This window comes from Drosophila gunungcola (genome assembly GCF_025200985.1).
Source record: "Drosophila gunungcola strain Sukarami chromosome 2R unlocalized genomic scaffold, Dgunungcola_SK_2 000004F, whole genome shotgun sequence".
Classification (NCBI taxonomy): Eukaryota; Metazoa; Arthropoda; class Insecta; order Diptera; family Drosophilidae; genus Drosophila; species Drosophila gunungcola.
In genome coordinates this window covers 802418-822053 of record NW_026453167.1, presented here as the reverse complement: position 1 = coordinate 822053, position 19636 = coordinate 802418, and the positions used below count along the sequence as shown (strand labels likewise).

Sequence of the window (19636 nt, the reverse complement as noted above, 5' to 3'; positions counted from 1 at the left end):
GCAACCGTCCTTTCACCCTCAAAGTTGCACAATACTATATTCCTTTTCCGACAATTCCAAAGTACTATCGCAAGCACTTGAAAGAATATTGTTTAACTACTTTATCAGCAACCCCCTGCACAGCTTCAATTGCCGTAACACCTTTTTAATCCTTCTAATAAAAGACCGTTTACTTTCCGATTATATATAGCTATATATGTATGTATTTTTATAATTTTTCGAGGCATGCATTTATAATGTAGGATCTTAGGCTAAATTTTTAAAAACGCGTGCAAGTTAAAACGAGAGAACGTGTCATACCGAAAACATTTTTTCACGGAAGCAATCTTTTTCTTAAACATTTTGATGAGAGATGATTTTTAAAACCGTACAACGGTTTTAACGTTAGATTATGAAAATACCTATTATAGTTCGACTTATAGCTAGAGGGCTGTTTCGCCCGGATACTCCTCGGGAGAAGTAATCAGGAGCTTCTTGGTGCGCGAGTGCTCCTCCTGGAGATTCTCTATGTTCTCCTTGTTGTCAGCGTGATAATCGGGAGCTAGGGCTGACTTTAGGGGTGTGCATGCCGAACGCTTTCGCCCATTGCTGTGGCCAAAGGGGAGGCCAATGTGGGCTCGTTTCCATCCAGGCAGTAGAGCAGACTGGGACTCAGATCGGACTCATCTAAATCGTCGATGTCCTGCGTGGTGCTGGCTCCTCCGAAATCATCCGAGCGACTGGCAAACGACAAGTCCGCTGGACTGGCTGTGAGCACGCTGCGAGTTAACAGATATTCCCTGGGGATTAGATTGGAATTGGGATATGATAACTATTGCCGTAGTCATACCCCACCGCCGGTACTCACTTGAAATCACTGGACAGGGCATTCGAGGGCTTGGAGTCTTCGTTGCTGGTGCTGCTGCTGGTCGTCCGTTGCCTGGAGTTGAAAAGGGCAAAGCTCTGCTGGTGCCTTAGGATCTCCGCATAGCCACCCAGTGAGGTGGCATCTTCGCTGTGCAGTGATGGCGGTTCCCGATCCTTGGTGGGTGTGCCGCCCCCAATGGAATCCTGCTCCTCCTGCTCGGCAAAGCTCAGGTTCAGCTGCTTGTCGCCGTTGCCGGCCAATGCATTGAGTAGCATCACGGGTTTCCGGGATCGGGGAGTCATAATAGATTCCTAAAAGCATGTACACAGGTGTTATTATTAGATGGAGGGATTGATTACTTAAGTTTAACAGCGAGATACCGCCAACTTGACATTAGAAATATGTATTTCTAGGGCAAACTGGACAAGTGTTGTTTACGATTAGTGGTAAATTCAAGCAGTTAATGGGATTTTTTCTCACCTGCATCGCCTTGGGCATGCGTTGAGTGGACTTGGTGATGGGCGACATGGAACGGCGACCCATGTGGAGAGCCGGTGTACTCGTGATGAGATCCATGTTGCGGTACACGCTGCTCTGCAGGATCTGCTGGTAGCCCAGGCTGATTGCGGGCAGTTCGTTTGAACTGCCATTGTTTTCCGACAGAGTATCATCGTCGTCCTCCTCCGCCTCCCGATGATCCTCCTCCTCCACATCGCTGTCATCCACATCCTCCAGGAGCGGTGCATCCGCTGCCAACGGGCAGTGCTTGCCCTCTTCGCCACTGGGACGCCTCCGCAGCGTGGCCGATACACTCCGCACCAGCCGTTTGGTCGTCTCCGGCGTGCTGAACGGGAATCTGAGATTTCCCATGCTGACGCCCTTCATTAACTTGCGGGTTATGGACCTGCCCATGTGGCTGCTGCTCGCTGTCATCGTGCTGCGGCCCTCCACAATGGGCGTGAGTACGCCGTCGTCGTCCTCCTCCTCAGCGTCCACCTGCGGCAGGATACTCGAGAGATTAGGCTCCGACTTGTAGCGCGACGATTGCTGAACTGGCGTGGATGGATTCGAGTACTCCTCGATCTCCAGCAGGCGGTGCTCGTCCCAGGCCACGCTCTTCTTATCGATGAGCTGCTTGGCAACTGCGGACATGATCTTTAAGGGCGTCACACAGCAATCGGCATCGATTTCGTCCAGGTCCTGGCCGGGAACAGCAGCCCCTCCGCCGACGCCCGAAGGTGACTCCTTCGACTGCTGGCGACTCACTGGAGCGGAGATGCTACCGCTGGCTGCACAGCTGGAGCTGCTGTCCGACGAGGAGGACTCGATCTTGAGGGAGGCGGATGAGATAGATTTCTGAAGCTGATGTCGTGGGTTAGGTGCCAACAGAGTGACGCTGGTGATGGTCGATGAGTGAGTGGGAGTGGGTGGCGTGGGGCTCTGGAAGAGCACCCGCATCTTTGGCGGTTTAACATGCGACATGTTGGGCGTCTGGGCGATGAACCATGCAATGGATGAGAAGACATGCAGTAAGTCAACAGACACAGAAGCAAGCAAAACCCAAATCCAAAACTTACCTCTGGCCCTCCTGCCAAATGAAAACTGGGCGGCACTCGCTTCGGGGTGCGCGACATGAGGCTCTTGTGAAAAATGTGCTTCTTAATGGAATCGCCCAGGGACTTGGCACTCCGAGTGGCCTCGTTGTTCTTCAAACGATTCATTACCACCAGCTGCAACGGGGTGCCTGATCGAATAAGATTACAATGAATTTAATTAATAAAAGATACAATGAGTAATAAAAACATTTAAAAATGCCTTTCCATTAAAAAAATTGTTAGGTGCCTGATCGATCAACGTAGTTTTGAAACTAAAAGATGCAAAGTAGTAATATATAAAAAGCATCCTCTTATAGTATTATTCGATTTTCATTTAAAAGTAACATAGATTTCAGTAAGCATATGTTCCAATAAGTTGAAAAGTATATTATAGAAGTGTGAAAGCTTAAACATTGAGTGATAGTTTCTAAAATTATAATATATTAAAAACTTCTTCAACTAAGTCCAATCAAATTTTTAATGGCTGGAAGAAGGGTTTAAGTTATCACTTTTCGATAATATACTTTTTTTAAGCTCATGTTGTAATCAGTGTGTGTGATTTGAAAAGTATGTTATAGAAGTGCCAACTAAGTCCAATCAGTTTTGTAGTGGCTGGTAGGAGTATTCAAATCATACGACCCAGAGTTTGCAGGTTTAAAAGCCCTCCTGTAGATATCAATTAGTTTACCCTGCCCGTTTTGCTTGTTGAACTGCTTGATCAGACGCCGCTTCTTTGAGGACTCCGGCATGCTCTGAATGTGGGCATAAAGCTGCGCCAGCTCCGTGTCCGTGTTGTTCGTGTTGGTGGCCGCTGCGGTGGCGGCACGATCTACGAAAGTGTACACCGTGTTGACCGTCGAGACGTCCGAGATGGACTCGTCAAGCGTTTGTTCCGGCGACATGGTTTTCTTTCGTTTGCGCTCGAGAAAGTACGCCCGGATGTCGGTCGATAGCTTGCCGGGCACCTCGAAGATGTCCAGTCCGCGGACGATCATGTAGGTCACGATGCTGGCCATCTTCTTGGCCTGGTAGTGAAGCACCTCGGGCGGCAGCTGCCTGGGACAGATCAAATGTGGCGTGAACAGCGTGGCCAGGTTCTCGGCGCTCATCTTGTTGCTCTTCTCGTGCTGGGCCACGGCATGCAGCATTTCGATGATGTGCTGCAGGAGTTCGCGGTGTTCCTCGGGCAGGAGTAGCAGCAGCAACTGCACGGAGTTGAGCAGGTGCTGTTCACGCTCGGCGCTGGACGCGGCATGACCATTGAGCGCCTGGCAGAGCGGGGCTATCTGGAGATGGGCTGGATAGTGGGCATCCGTGAGCAGGGGCTCGGGCAGCTCGGACAGGAAACCCTTGAACACGGTGGCGCAGTCGTGGGCCGAGAAGCCGGCCAGCTCCAAGTTCAATGGCTTGTCGTGCTGGATGTGCATCCTCAGTTCGTTTTGCCGGGACACGGCTCCTGCCTTGCGGAACAGCCCCTCCTGGGTGAGATCTGCGGGGGTATCAATTAATAATTATCTTAATGAATTTCCTTCGCTATACTCACTCTTCTCCAACATGAGAAAGTCCTTGAGCTCTTGCAAATGCATCAGAAATCCCGGGTCAATTTGCTGCTGCAGTGTTTCCGTGGGACTATTACCCACCGATTTGCTGCCTGAGCCGGCGGCACACGATGTGCCAGTTGCTCCCTGGCCCAGACGGTGTTTCTTGGACAAGCGATTCCACTTCTTCAGCTTGCCCTTGTCCTCGTAGACGATCTCGTGGCAGGGAAGATCAAATCTGGGGATGGTTGGTTTATAAAAATGTCCTGTAAGACAAGGAGGTTCCTCTTACTCATCGGTATTTAGTTCCAGTTCGAAGGATAAGTGCATGCGCACCAGGGATTTGTACTTTTCGTAGTTGCAACGGCGCATGCGCGTGGCCAAGTCACGATCCCTGAAGTCATTGAAGTTCGCATGGTCCGTGTCCATAGTGGTTTCCTTGTAACTTGAAATTATCGAGTAAACACTGTATATATCCACGAGCAACCACAACAACAACAACAAAAACAGCATCGACTGCCAGCGAAAATAGCAAAAACAACAACAGCGTTGGCAAGGACAATGACAAGTTTGTTCCGTAAAAACGAAGGCTACTACTCCTTTCACTTCCGCCCACAATGATTTTTTGTCTAGGAATTTATTATTGTCGAAGGTTTGTTGCCCGGGCACATAATTCCGAATTTATCACACTTATCGCAAATTTCAACTGAAAATTATTGAAAATTGAACCGAGACGCTACCGAAACAGTGTGACCGCGGCTAGAGCGCCAAATTATGACTATCTCTTAGGGCAAATTGCATGCGCTGATCTGGTAGCTCCTTAGTTTAGTTAATTTAAACTTTTTTGTACGCTTTTTGATATATATTTAAACTATTTACAAAGTTTTAATGAGTTTTCAGCTAAAAACACCTGACAGTGATTTCGAACAAAGGTGGAAAATTTGGAACAGAGTTACCAGAGTTCGGACGTTTTAAATCTTAAAAACTTTTCATCAATCAATATTTAAAAGAAAATGCCTTGTTATTGATGCATTTCAAGCCTTTTAGTTTTTTCCTGTTTTTATTGCATGTCCCAATTTAGCTTTTAAAAGCGCTGCCAGACATTTTAATACAGACCTTAAAAAAAATCATCGATGATGCCCTGCCATTTATCGAAGTTACCGATGATTTGAAAACGATCTTAGTCCACCTCTAGTTTGAACGCGCTTTTAGCAAATTTATCAATTTGTGTATTAAAATGGTGCTTATTATGCGTGTTTCTCCGCCAGAGCATGGCCTGCTTTACACAGCAAACAATATCAAGCTTAAGCTTGGCGACAAAGTGGTGGGCGAGGGCACAATCTACATTGCCCAAAAGTGAGTGAACCGAAAGCTTTCGCCGGCTTCTAATGTTGTTGTTTTTTGATAAGCCCATCAACACCCCAAAATAATCAACATTTAACCTTCTTAGTACGCTATCGTGGCAGCCCAGCGACCTGGCCGAGGGCATTTCCATAGAATGGAAGCAGGTGAGCCTGCACGGTATCTCCTCGAATCCGAGGAAGTGCATCTACTTCATGCTGGACCACAAGGTGGAATGGAACGGGGTCTACGGGGATCCCCCACAGCCGGCGGTGAATGGCCAGAATGGTGGAGGTCCAGAGGCCGACGTAGATGAGGGCAATGGGAGCGATGAGCACGACGAGGAGGACGACAACTTCGAGGACGCCGTGGACGAGCAGTTCGAGGAAGTAACTGAGTGCTGGCTCCTGCCGGACGACATCCACTCGGTGGACACCATGTACAGCGCAATGACCACATGCCAGGCACTGCATCCGGACTCGGCGGACAGCGACTCGGAGGACAGCGATCCCATGCAGGATGCCGGCGGCCTGGACGACGAGGCCATGGAGGAAGAAGACGCCCTGACGCTGGGACGCAATGGCGTCCAGAATCTCAGCCTGGATGACGACGACGAGCGGTTCGAGGACGCCGATGAATGAAGCATCACATATTTATATACCGATATCCCTTTTTTACCAGCTTAAGTGTTTGAATTGTAAAGATACATATGTATTTGAATAGCTTTTGGAGTACTAAATAATAAACGCTGTAAGCGCGCCTAAGAATTATGGAGATTCCTTGGTGTTTTCTTTGTTCCGTGCTATTTCTGCTTCTAGATCCTGCTCGCTGATGGGTTTTGAGAGCTGCGGATGAAATGGAGGTCATTGGAAAACCTTTTTAAGAGTGAACATACCTACAGCGTCGGCTACATCCGCCAGAAGCAGCGCCTGTCGGTATGTATCGCCATTAGAGGGCACCTTATCGTAGTTCCAGTAGGTAAACTCTTCGAAAACTCCCGTAAGTCGCAGCTGTCTGTCGGACGATTCGTTGATGGGCTTCTCTGTTTCCTGGATAACTAGTCCACGATATCCTTCTGGCACCTTGAGTTTCTCCCCCACTAATGGATATCCGCGCAAGGCATTCGTCAAGATTCCATTACCAAATCGGTTGCTTCCCTTGTGTAGTTGTTGAAGTACTCCTCCACATTTGCCTCGCCATCGCCGTCAATTTTGGCTGGCAGATAGTGCAGATTCACAGACTTACTTTTGGCCAGGTTCTTGCCACTAAAATCCAAAGTGATCGACATTGCTTATATTAGTTATAGCAACAAAATAAAAGGTAAACAGAAACGCCGCCAAATTGATTTTTTCAGTGATGGACAACGTTTGAAACCATTTTGATGGTTTGAGTCACAGCTAAACTCCAATCGGTTCCACGCTTCAACCACGATATATCGATAGTGTCATTGGTTTTTTTTATTAAACAAGATTAAGAACTAAAAATACCAATATACGCAAAAAATTCCGGTAATTATTAACGCTTTTTCAAAAAGCCGCTGTTTCTTCGTCAGAAATATACATAAATTGCTTAGTTGGTTGAAAAAATTGCAACTAATTTTTGTGAAACATATATTCATATATTTCAAGTTTAATTTTTATAATTTGTATGAATTTTTATAATGTTAAATATCTTATATTAAAAAAAAAGTTGATCGCGTTTTCGATTTGCCATAGAAAACGGATATGTGAATTTTTCTTTTTTCTGGAAAGCTTTTTTGGTACCCAACTTTTAACTAGAACATATGGATAACGGTCCCTCAGTAAAATTCGCCGAGGCATGTAGTGAACACAAAACTAAGTTGATTTTAACTGTTAGATTTTTGATCTCTGTGCAAAACTATTTAAAACTAACCTTATATTTGTAAATATATATGTATACATAATTTAGTTTATCAAAATTTAATCAAGTGAATAATCGATTATTGCTGGAAAAATATATTCGATAGTATCATACAAACATCGATTTTTGTTCCACACCTAGACGTTCTGCCACCACTAATAAAAATGGCGTTCGAAGTTGTAGTTAAATTTTTAAGGGAATCCATCGTAAAACAATAGCGCGTGTGGCCGCGACAGCAAAATTCGCGCATTATCAACCGATCCGTTCGTGGGCGTGCGTGGTTTGTAGATTTTTTGGCCGATTTCAAGTGAACTAGAGCTATAAAACTGTGCCTCCGTTGGTTATTATTGCAAATTCTAGTACCACTCACACACACTCGCACACACATCGTTGTAGCGAAGGAAATACGAGTGCGAGTAAATAGTGAGGCACCCATACTGGAGCAGCGACTAAATTAAAGTTAATTAAACGCCTAGCGGTATTTCATTTAATGCAATTTGTGAAATAATAGAGAGAGAGGGTGAGACAAATCGAGACTCCCCTCCCGCTCTCACCTACAGCATGCGTGAGTAGCCCTGTGTGCGTGAGAGAGTGAGACATGTGCGTGTGAGGTGCAGCAGCAGCAACAACAATAGTAACAACAACAGCAGCAAAACAAATTCGGGTGAGTTTTTCGTGAATTTTTTGCCTACCTGCAAGATTACTTACCTATATACCTATACCTTCACTTTTGGGCTGGGTTTTTGCACTTGGTCAAAAATACATACATTATCTTTGAAAAACTTACTTATAATACCCTTTTTTTTTCTTATCTTGCATTGTAGCTTGTAAGAACTGCAAATCGGTGTTATTATTTATATATCTATGTGCGTGTGAAATGACACACAGCAACAAACGTAAAAACTACAACAATTGCAACCGTCAAGGCTACCGCAACAGCAGCAACAAAAACAACTGCAGTTACCTTCGGCAATGAAAATACCTCTCACCGCCCTCACCTGCTCCTCCTCCTCCTTCGTTTCCTCTCCTTCTTCTTCTCCTCCTCATTCCTCTACTTCTTTGCGCTCCGTCCGCCACTTCAACAACAACAACAAACATGCACGCGGCGTATAAATAATCAATATACAAAATAAATCCATTTATTTTTATACAAACCAAACAATATCAATTAAAAGTCGGAAATTATGAATAAATTGGATTACCCACGTCGCAATGGTACACACAAAGTTAGAATAACGAGTAAGTATGCTGCTATATAATCCATTCGAAATAAATCCATTTAATTTATGGTCTTTTTTACAGTATTGTGTGCTAGAAATTTGGCTCGCAAGGATTTATTTCGTGAGTATTTTCAAAACAGAGATTTAAGGAACATTAATAGAAGGGGTTTTAAAGAAGTATATCAGGAATAGATTATCATAAAGGGTTTTGTTAATCCGATGGAATGATTTAAAGTTATCTTGAAATTACCGAATTGGTTAGATTTTACATATTATGTAGTAAAAATATTGAAACTTTTTAATGACTTATCAATGGCTGCTGAAGTGGTCGATTACTTTACGTTTAATAGATTTTGTAAAAATCAGTCAATAAAGTTGTCCATATTTTTTGAGGTATATCTTTGCGTAAGAACTTAACATTTCCTGATTACGTTTTATACTTTGAGAATTTGTTTTGCTGATTGGGGCTAATTACTTGACTCACTTTTTGTAAGTCACGGGAAATTTCGGGCAGTTCGGCTGCTTTAAAATCAGCAAAGTTTTGTTTAAAAACCATCAATTATGTTTCTGTTTAGCCCTCCTAATCAAAACACACACTTTGCGGTAAATTAAAGTTTTGTTTTATTTGCGGCGCTTGTGGCGCTGCTGCTTTTTCGTCTTCGCATTTAGCTATGCATATGAGGTATCGCTAAATTTAGCACTTCCTTTTGTCTACTTTCATTTTTATACAAATTGCGGAAAAGGGGCGGGCATGGGGGTCTTCCCCTCGGCACTCCGCTCCCATTAACTCGAAAGTGGGTGAGTGTGAGTGGTGCCATATCTGAGCGCTTATTCCATATTTTGTTTAGATATAACAAAAGTGATTATTACTAATTTGCTTTCATTGCGGCTCACTCTTTCGCCCACAAACACAATCGCACACGTCATAATTTTTCTTTCTCTGTATTTGTTATTTATTATTCGCCTTTTTTCCACTTCTTGTACATTTTTTACACTTGGCTGCACTTAAATCACGCATTGCCCAATGTGCTGCCTAAATATTACTAGCTGTACGATATATGTGGTGTACTATATACGTCAGATTCCAATAAAGGGATCTTTGGATTGAACCGAAAATGGTTCTGGGGCCGCTGGTGACACTTCCATATGGGACGGCGTATTAATGCTAGTGTCTAATGTCTGAATTCCGTGGCTCACTGTCGAATATGGCATAGTTATTTAGTTTTTGTCTCCACCATATATAACAAACACAAATAGTTTTATTGAGTATTTTGATTAGATTCGTGGTGTACCCATCGTCGCGAACAGTCATCAATGGGCAAATCCTAGCTTGAATGTTGGTTTGTTTGGAGACGTTATAAATAGATCGCTTAGGCCATAAATTATACAATTGTGAATAATAACAGGCTGCATAATAGGGAGTTCTTATAACTTGCAAAAATCTGAGACATACATAGTAAGCCAGGGAGCTTTCTTTCATACAAAACAACATAGTACACACATAATAAAGAATTCATAGCTGCCGGATATAGACGACATAATGATATCTTTGCTATTGCATCGCCGACTTTTTGGTGCTTACAAGATTTCTTCGGTGCTAACTCGGGGCCAAAAATGCTTTTCGGAAGTAAAAAAACTTCAAGTTGCTGATAAAATTGAAGACAGGAAATTGGTTAACATTATCGGAACCGCTATCATAAGAGATGTTAAGCTCAATATACCAAACTACACTGAAAGCTCCATTCCACCAATAAATTGGTCAGCGCAAGTATCTCATAATCAACTCAATGATAACGACGATTTACTATCTTCCGAACAGCGTAGTATTAAAAGGGACAATTTAAAAACTAACAATCAAATCCAAGAGGATTGTCCAAAATTTCCCACTAAAAAACCACCACCCACAAAGAAATTTCCAATCAATGAAAATGCCGAAAAAGCACTGGAACCAGATGAAAAAATAAGAATTAAAGCCAAGTTATTAGAAAGGATTAAAGGTATTGCTACAAGAAAGAAGTCTAAGCTCGAGGAAAAAGTGGAAGGGCTAAGGGATGAATTTACAGATCAGTTGGTTGGGATAAAAGAAGAAGCAGCTTCGAACGAGGAAATAAAGCCTATGATGAGTTTGCAAGCCAAGGAGCCATCTTCAACCCCACCACCCAAAGGCGACTCTGCTCCACCAAAAGGTGGTTCTCCTCCACCTAAAGGTTCTTCTCCTAAAGGTCCGCCGCCTGGAACTCCCCCACCGCAGACGAAAACCACTTTTGGACCACTGGCCGATGCAGATCGAATCTTCACCAATTTATATGGACGTCACGATTGGCGGTTGAAGGCGGCAATGAAGCGAGGAGATTGGTACAAGACCAAGGAGATATTGGACAAGGGCGACATATGGATTGTGAATGAGATAAAGACCTCTGGACTGCGAGGACGTGGTGGCGCCGCGTTCCCTAGTGGACTTAAGTGGTCCTTCATGCACAAGCCGCCCGATGGCAGGCCCAAGTTTCTGCTGGTCAACGCGGATGAAGGCGAACCCGGGACTTGCAAGGATCGAGAGATATTGCGCCACGATCCGCACAAGTTGATCGAGGGATGTCTCATCGCTGGACGGGCAATGGGTGCCACCACCGGATTCATTTACATTCGTGGCGAGTTCTACAACGAGGCCTGCAATCTTCAGTATGCCATAATAGAAGCCTACAAAGCTGGTTACCTGGGCAAGAATGCTTGTGGCTCGGGGTTTGATTTCGATCTCTATGTGCAGCGAGGTGCGGGTGCCTATGTTTGTGGAGAGGAGACTTCCCTGATTGAATCCATTGAGGGCAAGGCGGGCAAGCCAAGAAACAAGCCTCCCTTTCCGGCGGATGTCGGTGTCTTTGGCTGTCCCTCGACGGTGACCAATGTGGAAACGGTGGCCGTGGCTCCAACAATTTGCCGGCGCGGGGGCAAGTGGTTCGCCAGCTTTGGACGCACCCGGAACTCGGGCACCAAGTTATTTAATATCTCGGGTCACGTTTGCAAGCCCTGCACCGTCGAAGAGGAGATGTCCATTTCGACCAAGGAGTTGATAGAACGCCATGCTGGTGGAGTTATCGGTGGCTGGGACAATCTGCTGGCCATCATTCCGGGTGGCTCTTCAACTCCCTGTATTACCAAAGAAGATGCCGAGCGCTCAATTCACGACTATGATGGCCTGATGGAAGTGCGTTCCTCCTTGGGAACCGGTGCCATGATTGTGATGAACAAGGATACGGATATTATCAAGGCCATTGCCCGCCTGTCCTCCTTTTACAAGCACGAGAGCTGCGGCCAGTGCACTCCCTGTCGCGAGGGCCTTCACTGGGTGAACATGATCATGCAGAGATTCGTCACTGGAAACGCCCAGATCGGCGAGATCGATATGCTATGGGAGCTTACCAAGCAGATCGAGGGTCATACCATTTGCGCTCTGGGCGATGGTGCCGCCTGGCCGCCCCAAGGACTCATCCGTCACTTTCGTCCGCTCATCGAGGAGCGGATCAGGAAGCGGGAGGCCGCTGAGCAGGCTGAAGCAGATGCCATCGCCGCCCAGCGCTTCCCTTGCCAAACAGTGCCTCCTTGTCCAGAATAAAGCGTGACTACTACCTACTCTTTTGTGTCCAATTCCTTCAGGGCAGTGGCATGCGGCTGACTTCAAGCTCCGCTGACTTCCGCCGGCTTCCGTCCGAGTGAAAGTGCAGCCAGTCGTTAACTTCCCCGCCTTGCCGACTGGGCCACGAAATTGTGCCACGTAGCGTTAAGCCAGAGGGGGTTGAACATGTGAATGGCCATGTTGCTAGGTTTGCCCCAAAACACGGCTGCTGGTCTGTCAGCCGCTAATCCGCGGGGCTTTCTTTATTCTTCTGTCTCACTTTTCAGGCAGCTCAGCCGTGAAAAGAGTGAGGAAGTCTGGCTTGTGGGCTTGGATGTTGGCTTATGCAATGCAGAGGGTTTGTTGCTTGAAATAGTTATTCTGAAATATCCGCTGCTTATCTTAAGTACGATTTACCCAAACGCTTAATAATCATAAAGTTTTATTAGCAAGCCAATTGTCTTGACACAAATTCAAACATCCGCCCTGGTTTTTTTTTTGTTCAGTTTACAAAGGCATTTTTACGAAATCACGAATTCTACACGATTACATTCTACTCCAATACAACGAAAATGTTTTATTTTGTTTGAAAAAATATATTTATTTTTGTACCCAACACAAATCAAAATAATTTGTCATATATGTGTCTGCTGGTGAATCTTTAAAGATTATGGATCTGTTCCGCATTTAAACTCGAATCCCTTGGTTGAAAACTTAGTTCTTTTCGTAGAATTCCATTTATCAACACAAAATCTATAGCAACATTGATATAGAATGTTAAATGGTTGTTCTGTTGGATTTGTTCCCAATTTCATTTCGAATCCCTTTGGTGGAAAATTTGTTTATTTTCGTAGAATAGAAACATTTGTGCAATGTACGGTACTGAAACCGATTTTTTTTATACATTTAGCAGTTCTTCTTTAACGTTGAAATTTACCTCTTTCCTCTAACTTGTGCACACCTTTTTCTTCCATATAGAGTGTTCTTTAGTTGTTCTGCTGGTCTACCTACCTCTACTCATTTCCCCTGCTGTTCCTTGTATGTGCTCTCTTGCATAAAATCAATCAACAGCTGCCTGGCGACGACAGCGAAGACGTTGCAATGTGGCCTACTCGAATTACCTGGCCACGTCAAACGGGTTGTTAGTATCCGTATCCTCACCAGCTGATGAAAGGGAATGCCTCCTCCTGCTCCTGCTCCTGCTCTGGCTCTGCTTGTGGCAGATAGCATGACAACAGCGGCAGCCTTTAGATAACGATTCACGAATGGATATAGAGCCTATACTATAGGCACAAATATGGAAGTGCGAAACACCTAGTTGTGATGTCTACCGTGAGTCCGTGAGTCAGAGGCTGTCAGACTGGGCGGGACTGGTTGGGTCTAGTCGGGTCTGGTCCGCATAAATCATCGATATAGTTCTTAATTGTTTAATTCAGCCGGAATGCCGGGCGCTTAATTTGTCAAGATTCGAGGCATTATCGGTGGTCGTCCAAGACGATAAGCAAAAACGTGGTGCGGCAGCGGGGGTTCCTATTTCTGTTCTGATAGCGGAGATTGGCAGATAGATTTCGTTTCTCCGCGGGCTCTTCTATGTGTGTTTCCCCATATCTCTGTCTTCTGACTAATGACACTTGACCGCATTCACGTTTGCTGCTGGCCGATGGGATGTAAACATTTTTATTGAGGCATTGTTCAGATTTAATTGACATTTCTTGCCCTTACACCAAAAAGACAAAAAGTGGTGTGGGTCTCCAAATGATTGTCAGCCGAGTTCTTAATATAGAAATACTATTTCTATGTGGGACACTTTGTATGTTCGGAAAGATTGAAAACATATTCCTGAAATATAGAAATGTTTATAAAGTTAAACATAGTTCTATACGTTTAAAGATGAAAATGATGTCCCTTAAAAATATAAATGTTTATAAAGCACTTAGTTCTTTAAATTAGAAAATATTTATTTTGTTGAATTTATTTATATATATAAAGCCTTATCCGTAAGGATTGAAAGGTGGGGTGGTGGGAATCTGCGGCATCGATCCAGGCCTTGGGTTCCAGCCTCTGTGGCGTCTCTCGTCGAAGGGAAATGGATCTCCTGCAGCCAGGGTTACGAAAAGGAACACTGCCAGCAGTCCCAGAAGGTGAATCCAATTAGAAGACATTGTGTTGTTTTGCAAATGATGATCTCTCAGGGAGTGGCTGCGCTTATATAGGCCGCATTTAAGCGGGGGCTTTACAATCTTAAAGCGATAAGCTTAATTCGAGTAGGGAACTCACACTCGGGGGGAACTTATTCTCATAAATGATTAATCTGCTTCTCTGCTGTTGACCTCCTCCAGCGAAGAAAAGATTATTGTTGGTGTCGGAGTTGTCGCTTCGGTGTATTTCTGAGGCACCTGCAAACAACCGGGCTTAATCTGCAAGCGTTGGACAAAGCCAGGATGTTGGTGACTATATCCGACAGAGCTCCAATAAAACGGAGGCAATATTAAAATCAGCAAAACCACAATATTCTTTAAGCGTTCCATGTTAGATGCAAACTAAAAAAGACAAATATCATGGAGTATGTTTAAATAGGTTTATTTGATAGAGACTTTCGTGTGAACCCTTGGTTTACAGATCACATTTAACACTGCCTGCAATTTACAGTGTTAAATAGACCAATTGTTCCCATCAAATGTGAGCCACGCTAACCGATTGTCATGATTTGTAATGATCGATGACAATAGAGAGTGCATGTTTATGCAGAACAATAATTTTTTTGAAATCTAGTAGAGATTTGCTTGAACAAAAAGCCCTACTTGCTAATTGCTTATTTTGTTTTGCCAATTTTGCAGGCCTGCCCGATCCCTTTGCTAAGGTTCAGGTGGATGGAACTGGCCAGGTGTACTCGACGGAGATAAGCAAGTCCTCGCTGGATCCAAAATGGAATGCACACTACGATTTGTTTCTGGGCATTGGCGACGCCATCACGATAACCGTGTGGAATCAGCGCAAGATACACAAGGGCAGTGGATTCCTGGGCTGTGTGAGGATACCCGCATTCAACATACAGAGCCTCAAGGGAGCCGGATGTATGTGAATATTGCTTTAAACAGTTTTCCAAACCTTTTCTAATAACCCATTTTACTTTTTAAGTTCAACGCTTGGACCTGGGCAAACTGTCGCCGGATGACGATGAGCTGGTGCGTGGTCAGATCATCATTTCGTTGCTCTCGAAGGACGGACCTAGTAGTGGCAATCCCCTGGCCATTGTGGGACCCAGTGGTGATGTGCGTGGCCCCTCGGAGGACGACTCTTCGGAGGATAGCTTGCCCGAGGGCTGGGAGGAGCGCCGCACGGACAACGGACGCATTTACTATGTCAATCATGCGACCAAGTCGACGCAGTGGGACAGGCCCAGGCATCCGGTTGTAAGCCAGACCATTTCACCGCAGCAACGGCACAACAACCACAATGGCAACAGTGGTGATCGACAGGCGCCGGCTGGACCAACGCGCTCCACGACCTGCACCAATCTGATGAATGGCGGCCATCGCAGTCGGGACTCGGCGGCGGTGACGGCTTTAGATGAACGGCGGCACTCCACGGAGATCCTGTCCAGCGTTGGCAAGGAGAACACCAGCCCCACAACGCCTGTTTCTGTTTCGTCGGCCACTACGACGCCTGGCAAGAAGACCTCCGCCTCCAACTCATCCTCGTCGGGAGGTCGCACTTTGGAGCAGCGTCCCACAAACGAAACGGCCACGCCCACCAGCAGCAGCACAACATCGGCGTCGGTACGCCTCCACAGCAACGATAATCATGTGAAAACGCCAAAGCACCAAACGAATGGCCATGCTCCGCCAGAGGCCACGCCCACATCGCCCACGGGTCAGCAGAACTATGTGAACGGGAATGCTCAGAATGGAAGTGGCACTGGCAGTGGCCAGGCGGCACAGCCCCAAAGTGCGACCAACGGGTGGACGCAGGAGGATGCCAACACAACCACAACTGCAGGTTCGACGACGACGACGACGACGACCACCACTCCTCCCAGGCACAGCCAGAGTCCGCCAACACCGAATACGTCGCCACCCGCTTCTGTGACCCCCTCGGCCAATGGAAACGTTCACAGTCCGAATGCGAACAGCACTCCAGGTGGCGGAGGAAGCCGATCCTATACGGCCGCCACTCCCGGTCAGCGTTCCCAGCGTCGCAGTTCGCGGCAACAGGGTGAGGAGTCCTCCACGAGGCGCCGCTCATCGCGGGGAACTCGAAATGGAGGCACTTCGGGCACGGGAGGAGGAGGAGGAGGAGGATCTGGTCAGCGGTATGCATCGGCCATTGCGGCGGCCAACCAGGCAGCGCGTCCCTTTTTGGATCTGCCGCCGGGCTATGAAATGCGGACCACGCAACAAGGCCAGGTGTACTTCTATCACATACCCACGGGCGTGTCCACGTGGCACGATCCTCGGATACCCCGTGACTTCGACACCCAGCATCTGACGCTGGATGCGATTGGACCACTGCCGAGCGGCTGGGAGCAGCGGAAGACGGCCTCGGGCAGGGTTTACTTTGTGGACCACAACAATCGAACCACGCAGTTCACGGATCCCCGATTGAGTGGCAGCATTTTGCAGATGATTCGAAGGGGGGCAGTGCCGCCGGCAGCCGCTGCAAGCGCAGGTAGTCCTGCTCCGCCAGCCGCCACTCCCGCAACTGCAGCAACGTCCTCGGCCACAGCAGCAGCAGTGCCGGCGCAATCAGCAAACAACGCCGCGGCCACAACGACCACCACTACGAATACTACTACTACCAACCCGCCCCATCGCATTGTTCCGGATCTGCCGCAGGGATTGCTCGAGGGCGCCGACCTCCTGCCCAAGTATCGCCGCGATTTGGTGGGCAAGCTGCGAGCCCTGCGCACCGAGCTGCAAACGATGCAACCGCAATCCGGCCACTGCCGCCTGGAGGTGTCGCGCAACGAGATTTTCGAGGAGAGCTATAGACTGATTATGAAAATGCGGGCCAAGGATATGCGCAAGCGCCTGATGGTGAAGTTCAAGGGCGAGGAGGGTCTGGACTACGGCGGCGTGGCTCGCGAATGGCTGCACCTGCTCTCGCGCGAGATGCTCAATCCGCAGTACGGCCTGTTCCAGTACAGTCGGGATGACCACTACACGCTGCAGATCAATCCAGACTCTGGGGTCAATCCCGATCACCTGTCCTACTTTCATTTTGTGGGTCGCACCCTGGGCATTGCCGTGTTCCACGGGCACTGTCTGGATGGTGGCTTCACCACGCCCTTCTACAAGCAGCTACTGAACAAACCGATTACGCTTGGTGATATTGAAGGCGTGGATCCGGAGCTGCATCGCAGCCTCACCTGGATGCTGTAAGTCTAGGATTTATATTCGTTTCTCAACAGTTTATTAATTAATCATTAAACAATTTAAGGGAAAGCAATATCAGCGGCATCATCGAATCCACCTTCAGTGTGGAGAACAATAGCTTTGGCGCTCTGGTGGTGCACGAACTGAAGCCGGGAGGTGCCTCCATTCCTGTCACGGAGGAGAACAAACGGGAGTATGTCAAGCTATACGTGAACTATCGTTTTATGCGCGGCATTGAACAGCAGTTTCTGGCTCTGCAGAAAGGTTTGTAGTTGGAATTAACTTTAAGACGAGTAAGGCATTCATTTGAGATTATTTTGCAGGATTTTGTGAGCTTATACCCAGCCATCTGTTAAGACCGTTTGATGAACGCGAACTGGAATTGGTCATTGGCGGCATCTCCAGCATTGATGTCAACGACTGGCGGAACAATACGAGACTGAAGCACTGTACGAACGAAACGACGCAGGTGTTGTGGTTCTGGCAGGTATGTACAGTTAGATTTGCTCTCAGTTTGGGTGTACTGGATGTGTCCATTGGCATTTAGATGGTTAATTCCAATATTTTCTTTTCTAGGTTGTCGAGTCTTATAGCTCTGAGATGCGGGCTCGCCTGCTGCAGTTTGTGACGGGTTCGTCGCGAGTGCCGCTTCAGGGATTCCGAGCGTTGCAAGGATCTACAGGAGCGGTGGGACCACGACTCTTCACCATTCACCTGACTGCCGACGTGCCCACCCAGAATTTGCCCAAGGCGCACACCTGCTTTAACCGGATCGATTTGCCGCCCTACGAGACGTACCAGCTGCTCTGCGACAAGCTGACGCAGGCCGTTGAGGAGACCTGCGGCTTCGCCGTGGAGTAGGGACCAGCAGATGAGATGCAGTGATCCTGTGACCACCACCCGCACCCAATCCACGCATATGCATATACATAGACACCTTTAATTATATATTATACACATTATAATGAAGCATATATCAAGGCGATTTGAAATCAAAATTGTACTGACCCTGGTCAAGATGATAAGTTTTTATTTTTATTTGTTTGTTGATGAACTGCTCCCGCAGCGCTGTTTAATCTTGTGTGCTGCGCATTTTGCAGTTAAAAAATTTAATTATTTAGCGAGTATGTACTGACTCATCGTATACATAGTTACCAAGTGCATATATATATGAATATATTCACTTTCACACCCCCAAACAGACATATACATATATATATATATATCTATCCTGGCCTTTGTTTGTTTACGTCGTGGCGCGTGTTATAAATTGTAGTTTAAAATATTACGAAACCAATTATACATACAATTATACAAGATTATACATATATCATAGTTGATAATTAGGCATAACAAAATTTTTAATTGTAGGCATTGGACCGGCAATTCTTTCGTGCTTTTGTTTAGTTTAGAACATATTTTTGATGTTTATTAATTACATTTTGTACATTTATAAAAACCAATCGAACTCACTGCTAAGTTTTTAATTATTGTTTAAATCGTCCTTAATCACACGCCAACATCAACACGCTCATCGACACAACCAAGTTTGCATATTTTATAAGTATGTGCAAAACAAAGAACTTGAAAAATTACTCAATTATTAAATTAGTTTTTTTTAATTTTTAAATAAACGCAAATTATTTAAATTACTTTTTATGTTGGGTTTAATTTTATTTCTTGCCCATCGCCAAAATCAAACTCTAAGGATCAAACTTCATATACACGTACATCTTTAATACATATTTACATCAGTTTTAATGAAAAAGAATTGGACAAATTTCTAGGTGATATTAGTGAAAATTTTATCTGACTTTACTTAAAACAAAACAATTGGTAGATATTTAAGATCCCCCCACCCAACCCCATTCCCAAAAGCCACCATACCCCCAAATGTAGTGCATATGTGAGATCTATTAATTTTGTATTAAAAGCGAGAATTTAACCATTGGATTCAAGCAGATAGAAGTAATCCCCCAAGATACAACACAAATCGATCGTTAACTCTTTAGCTTTAGCGAGATCTAGGATGCGAATGACTAAGAATTCTAAGGCAGAAATCCTGCGCACATTGACAAGGACTCTGCTCCATTAATCCAAAAGGAATGAATAAATAAATGAGCCTTACGCTACAGTTGTTTTATTAACCTGGCTGAATTATGTTGTCTAAAAAATGAGGCAAAAATGTCTATTTAAAAAATGTATATTAAAGAATTAAAAAAAGAGTCA

General features: G+C 45.7%; 7 protein-coding genes across 7 annotated transcripts; 3 read left to right on the top strand and 4 right to left on the bottom strand.

Annotated features, from left to right (window-relative positions):
* Positions 1 to 168: 168 nt before the first annotated feature.
* LOC128254037 (rho GTPase-activating protein 21) lies at positions 169 to 4885 on the bottom strand. The gene is given in 8 exon segments (XM_052982808.1): positions 169 to 604; positions 607 to 779; positions 848 to 1158; positions 1328 to 2338; positions 2425 to 2591; positions 3131 to 3931; positions 3986 to 4218; positions 4273 to 4885. Coding segments are annotated over 8 exon segments (3099 nt in total). The 5' UTR covers positions 4494 to 4885; the 3' UTR covers positions 169 to 422.
* Positions 4886 to 5082: 197 nt separating this feature from the next.
* On the top strand, positions 5083 to 6092 carry LOC128254141 (methylosome subunit pICln). Its single transcript, XM_052982973.1, has 2 exons — positions 5083 to 5336; positions 5431 to 6092. Exons 1-2 carry the CDS (start codon positions 5218 to 5220, stop codon positions 5960 to 5962), a joined length of 651 nt encoding a protein of 216 aa, XP_052838933.1. The 5' UTR covers positions 5083 to 5217; the 3' UTR covers positions 5963 to 6092.
* On the bottom strand, positions 6011 to 6699 carry LOC128254143 (uncharacterized). The gene is given in 3 exon segments (XM_052982974.1): positions 6011 to 6166; positions 6221 to 6468; positions 6471 to 6699. Coding segments are annotated over 3 exon segments (465 nt in total). The 5' UTR covers positions 6610 to 6699; the 3' UTR covers positions 6011 to 6088.
* A 622-nt stretch (positions 6700 to 7321) lies between these two features.
* Positions 7322 to 19535, top strand: LOC128253638 (E3 ubiquitin-protein ligase Smurf1). Its single transcript, XM_052982207.1, has 8 exons — positions 7322 to 7866; positions 8027 to 8441; positions 8505 to 8543; positions 14870 to 15106; positions 15171 to 17409; positions 17472 to 17671; positions 17731 to 17894; positions 17984 to 19535. Exons 2-8 carry the CDS (start codon positions 8387 to 8389, stop codon positions 18266 to 18268), a joined length of 3219 nt encoding a protein of 1072 aa, XP_052838167.1. The 5' UTR covers positions 7322 to 7866; positions 8027 to 8386; the 3' UTR covers positions 18269 to 19535.
* LOC128253639 (NADH dehydrogenase [ubiquinone] flavoprotein 1, mitochondrial) lies at positions 8667 to 12499 on the top strand. Its single transcript, XM_052982208.1, has one exon. It carries the CDS (start codon positions 9963 to 9965, stop codon positions 12030 to 12032), a length of 2070 nt encoding a protein of 689 aa, XP_052838168.1. The 5' UTR covers positions 8667 to 9962; the 3' UTR covers positions 12033 to 12499.
* On the bottom strand, positions 13966 to 14236 carry LOC128253641 (uncharacterized). Its single transcript, XM_052982211.1, has one exon. The coding sequence runs from the start codon at positions 14192 to 14194 to the stop codon at positions 14024 to 14026; it is 171 nt and encodes a 56-aa protein (XP_052838171.1). The 5' UTR covers positions 14195 to 14236; the 3' UTR covers positions 13966 to 14023.
* On the bottom strand, positions 14212 to 14748 carry LOC128253640 (uncharacterized). Its single transcript, XM_052982210.1, has one exon. The coding sequence runs from the start codon at positions 14558 to 14560 to the stop codon at positions 14339 to 14341; it is 222 nt and encodes a 73-aa protein (XP_052838170.1). The 5' UTR covers positions 14561 to 14748; the 3' UTR covers positions 14212 to 14338.
* Positions 19536 to 19636: the final 101 nt, after the last annotated feature.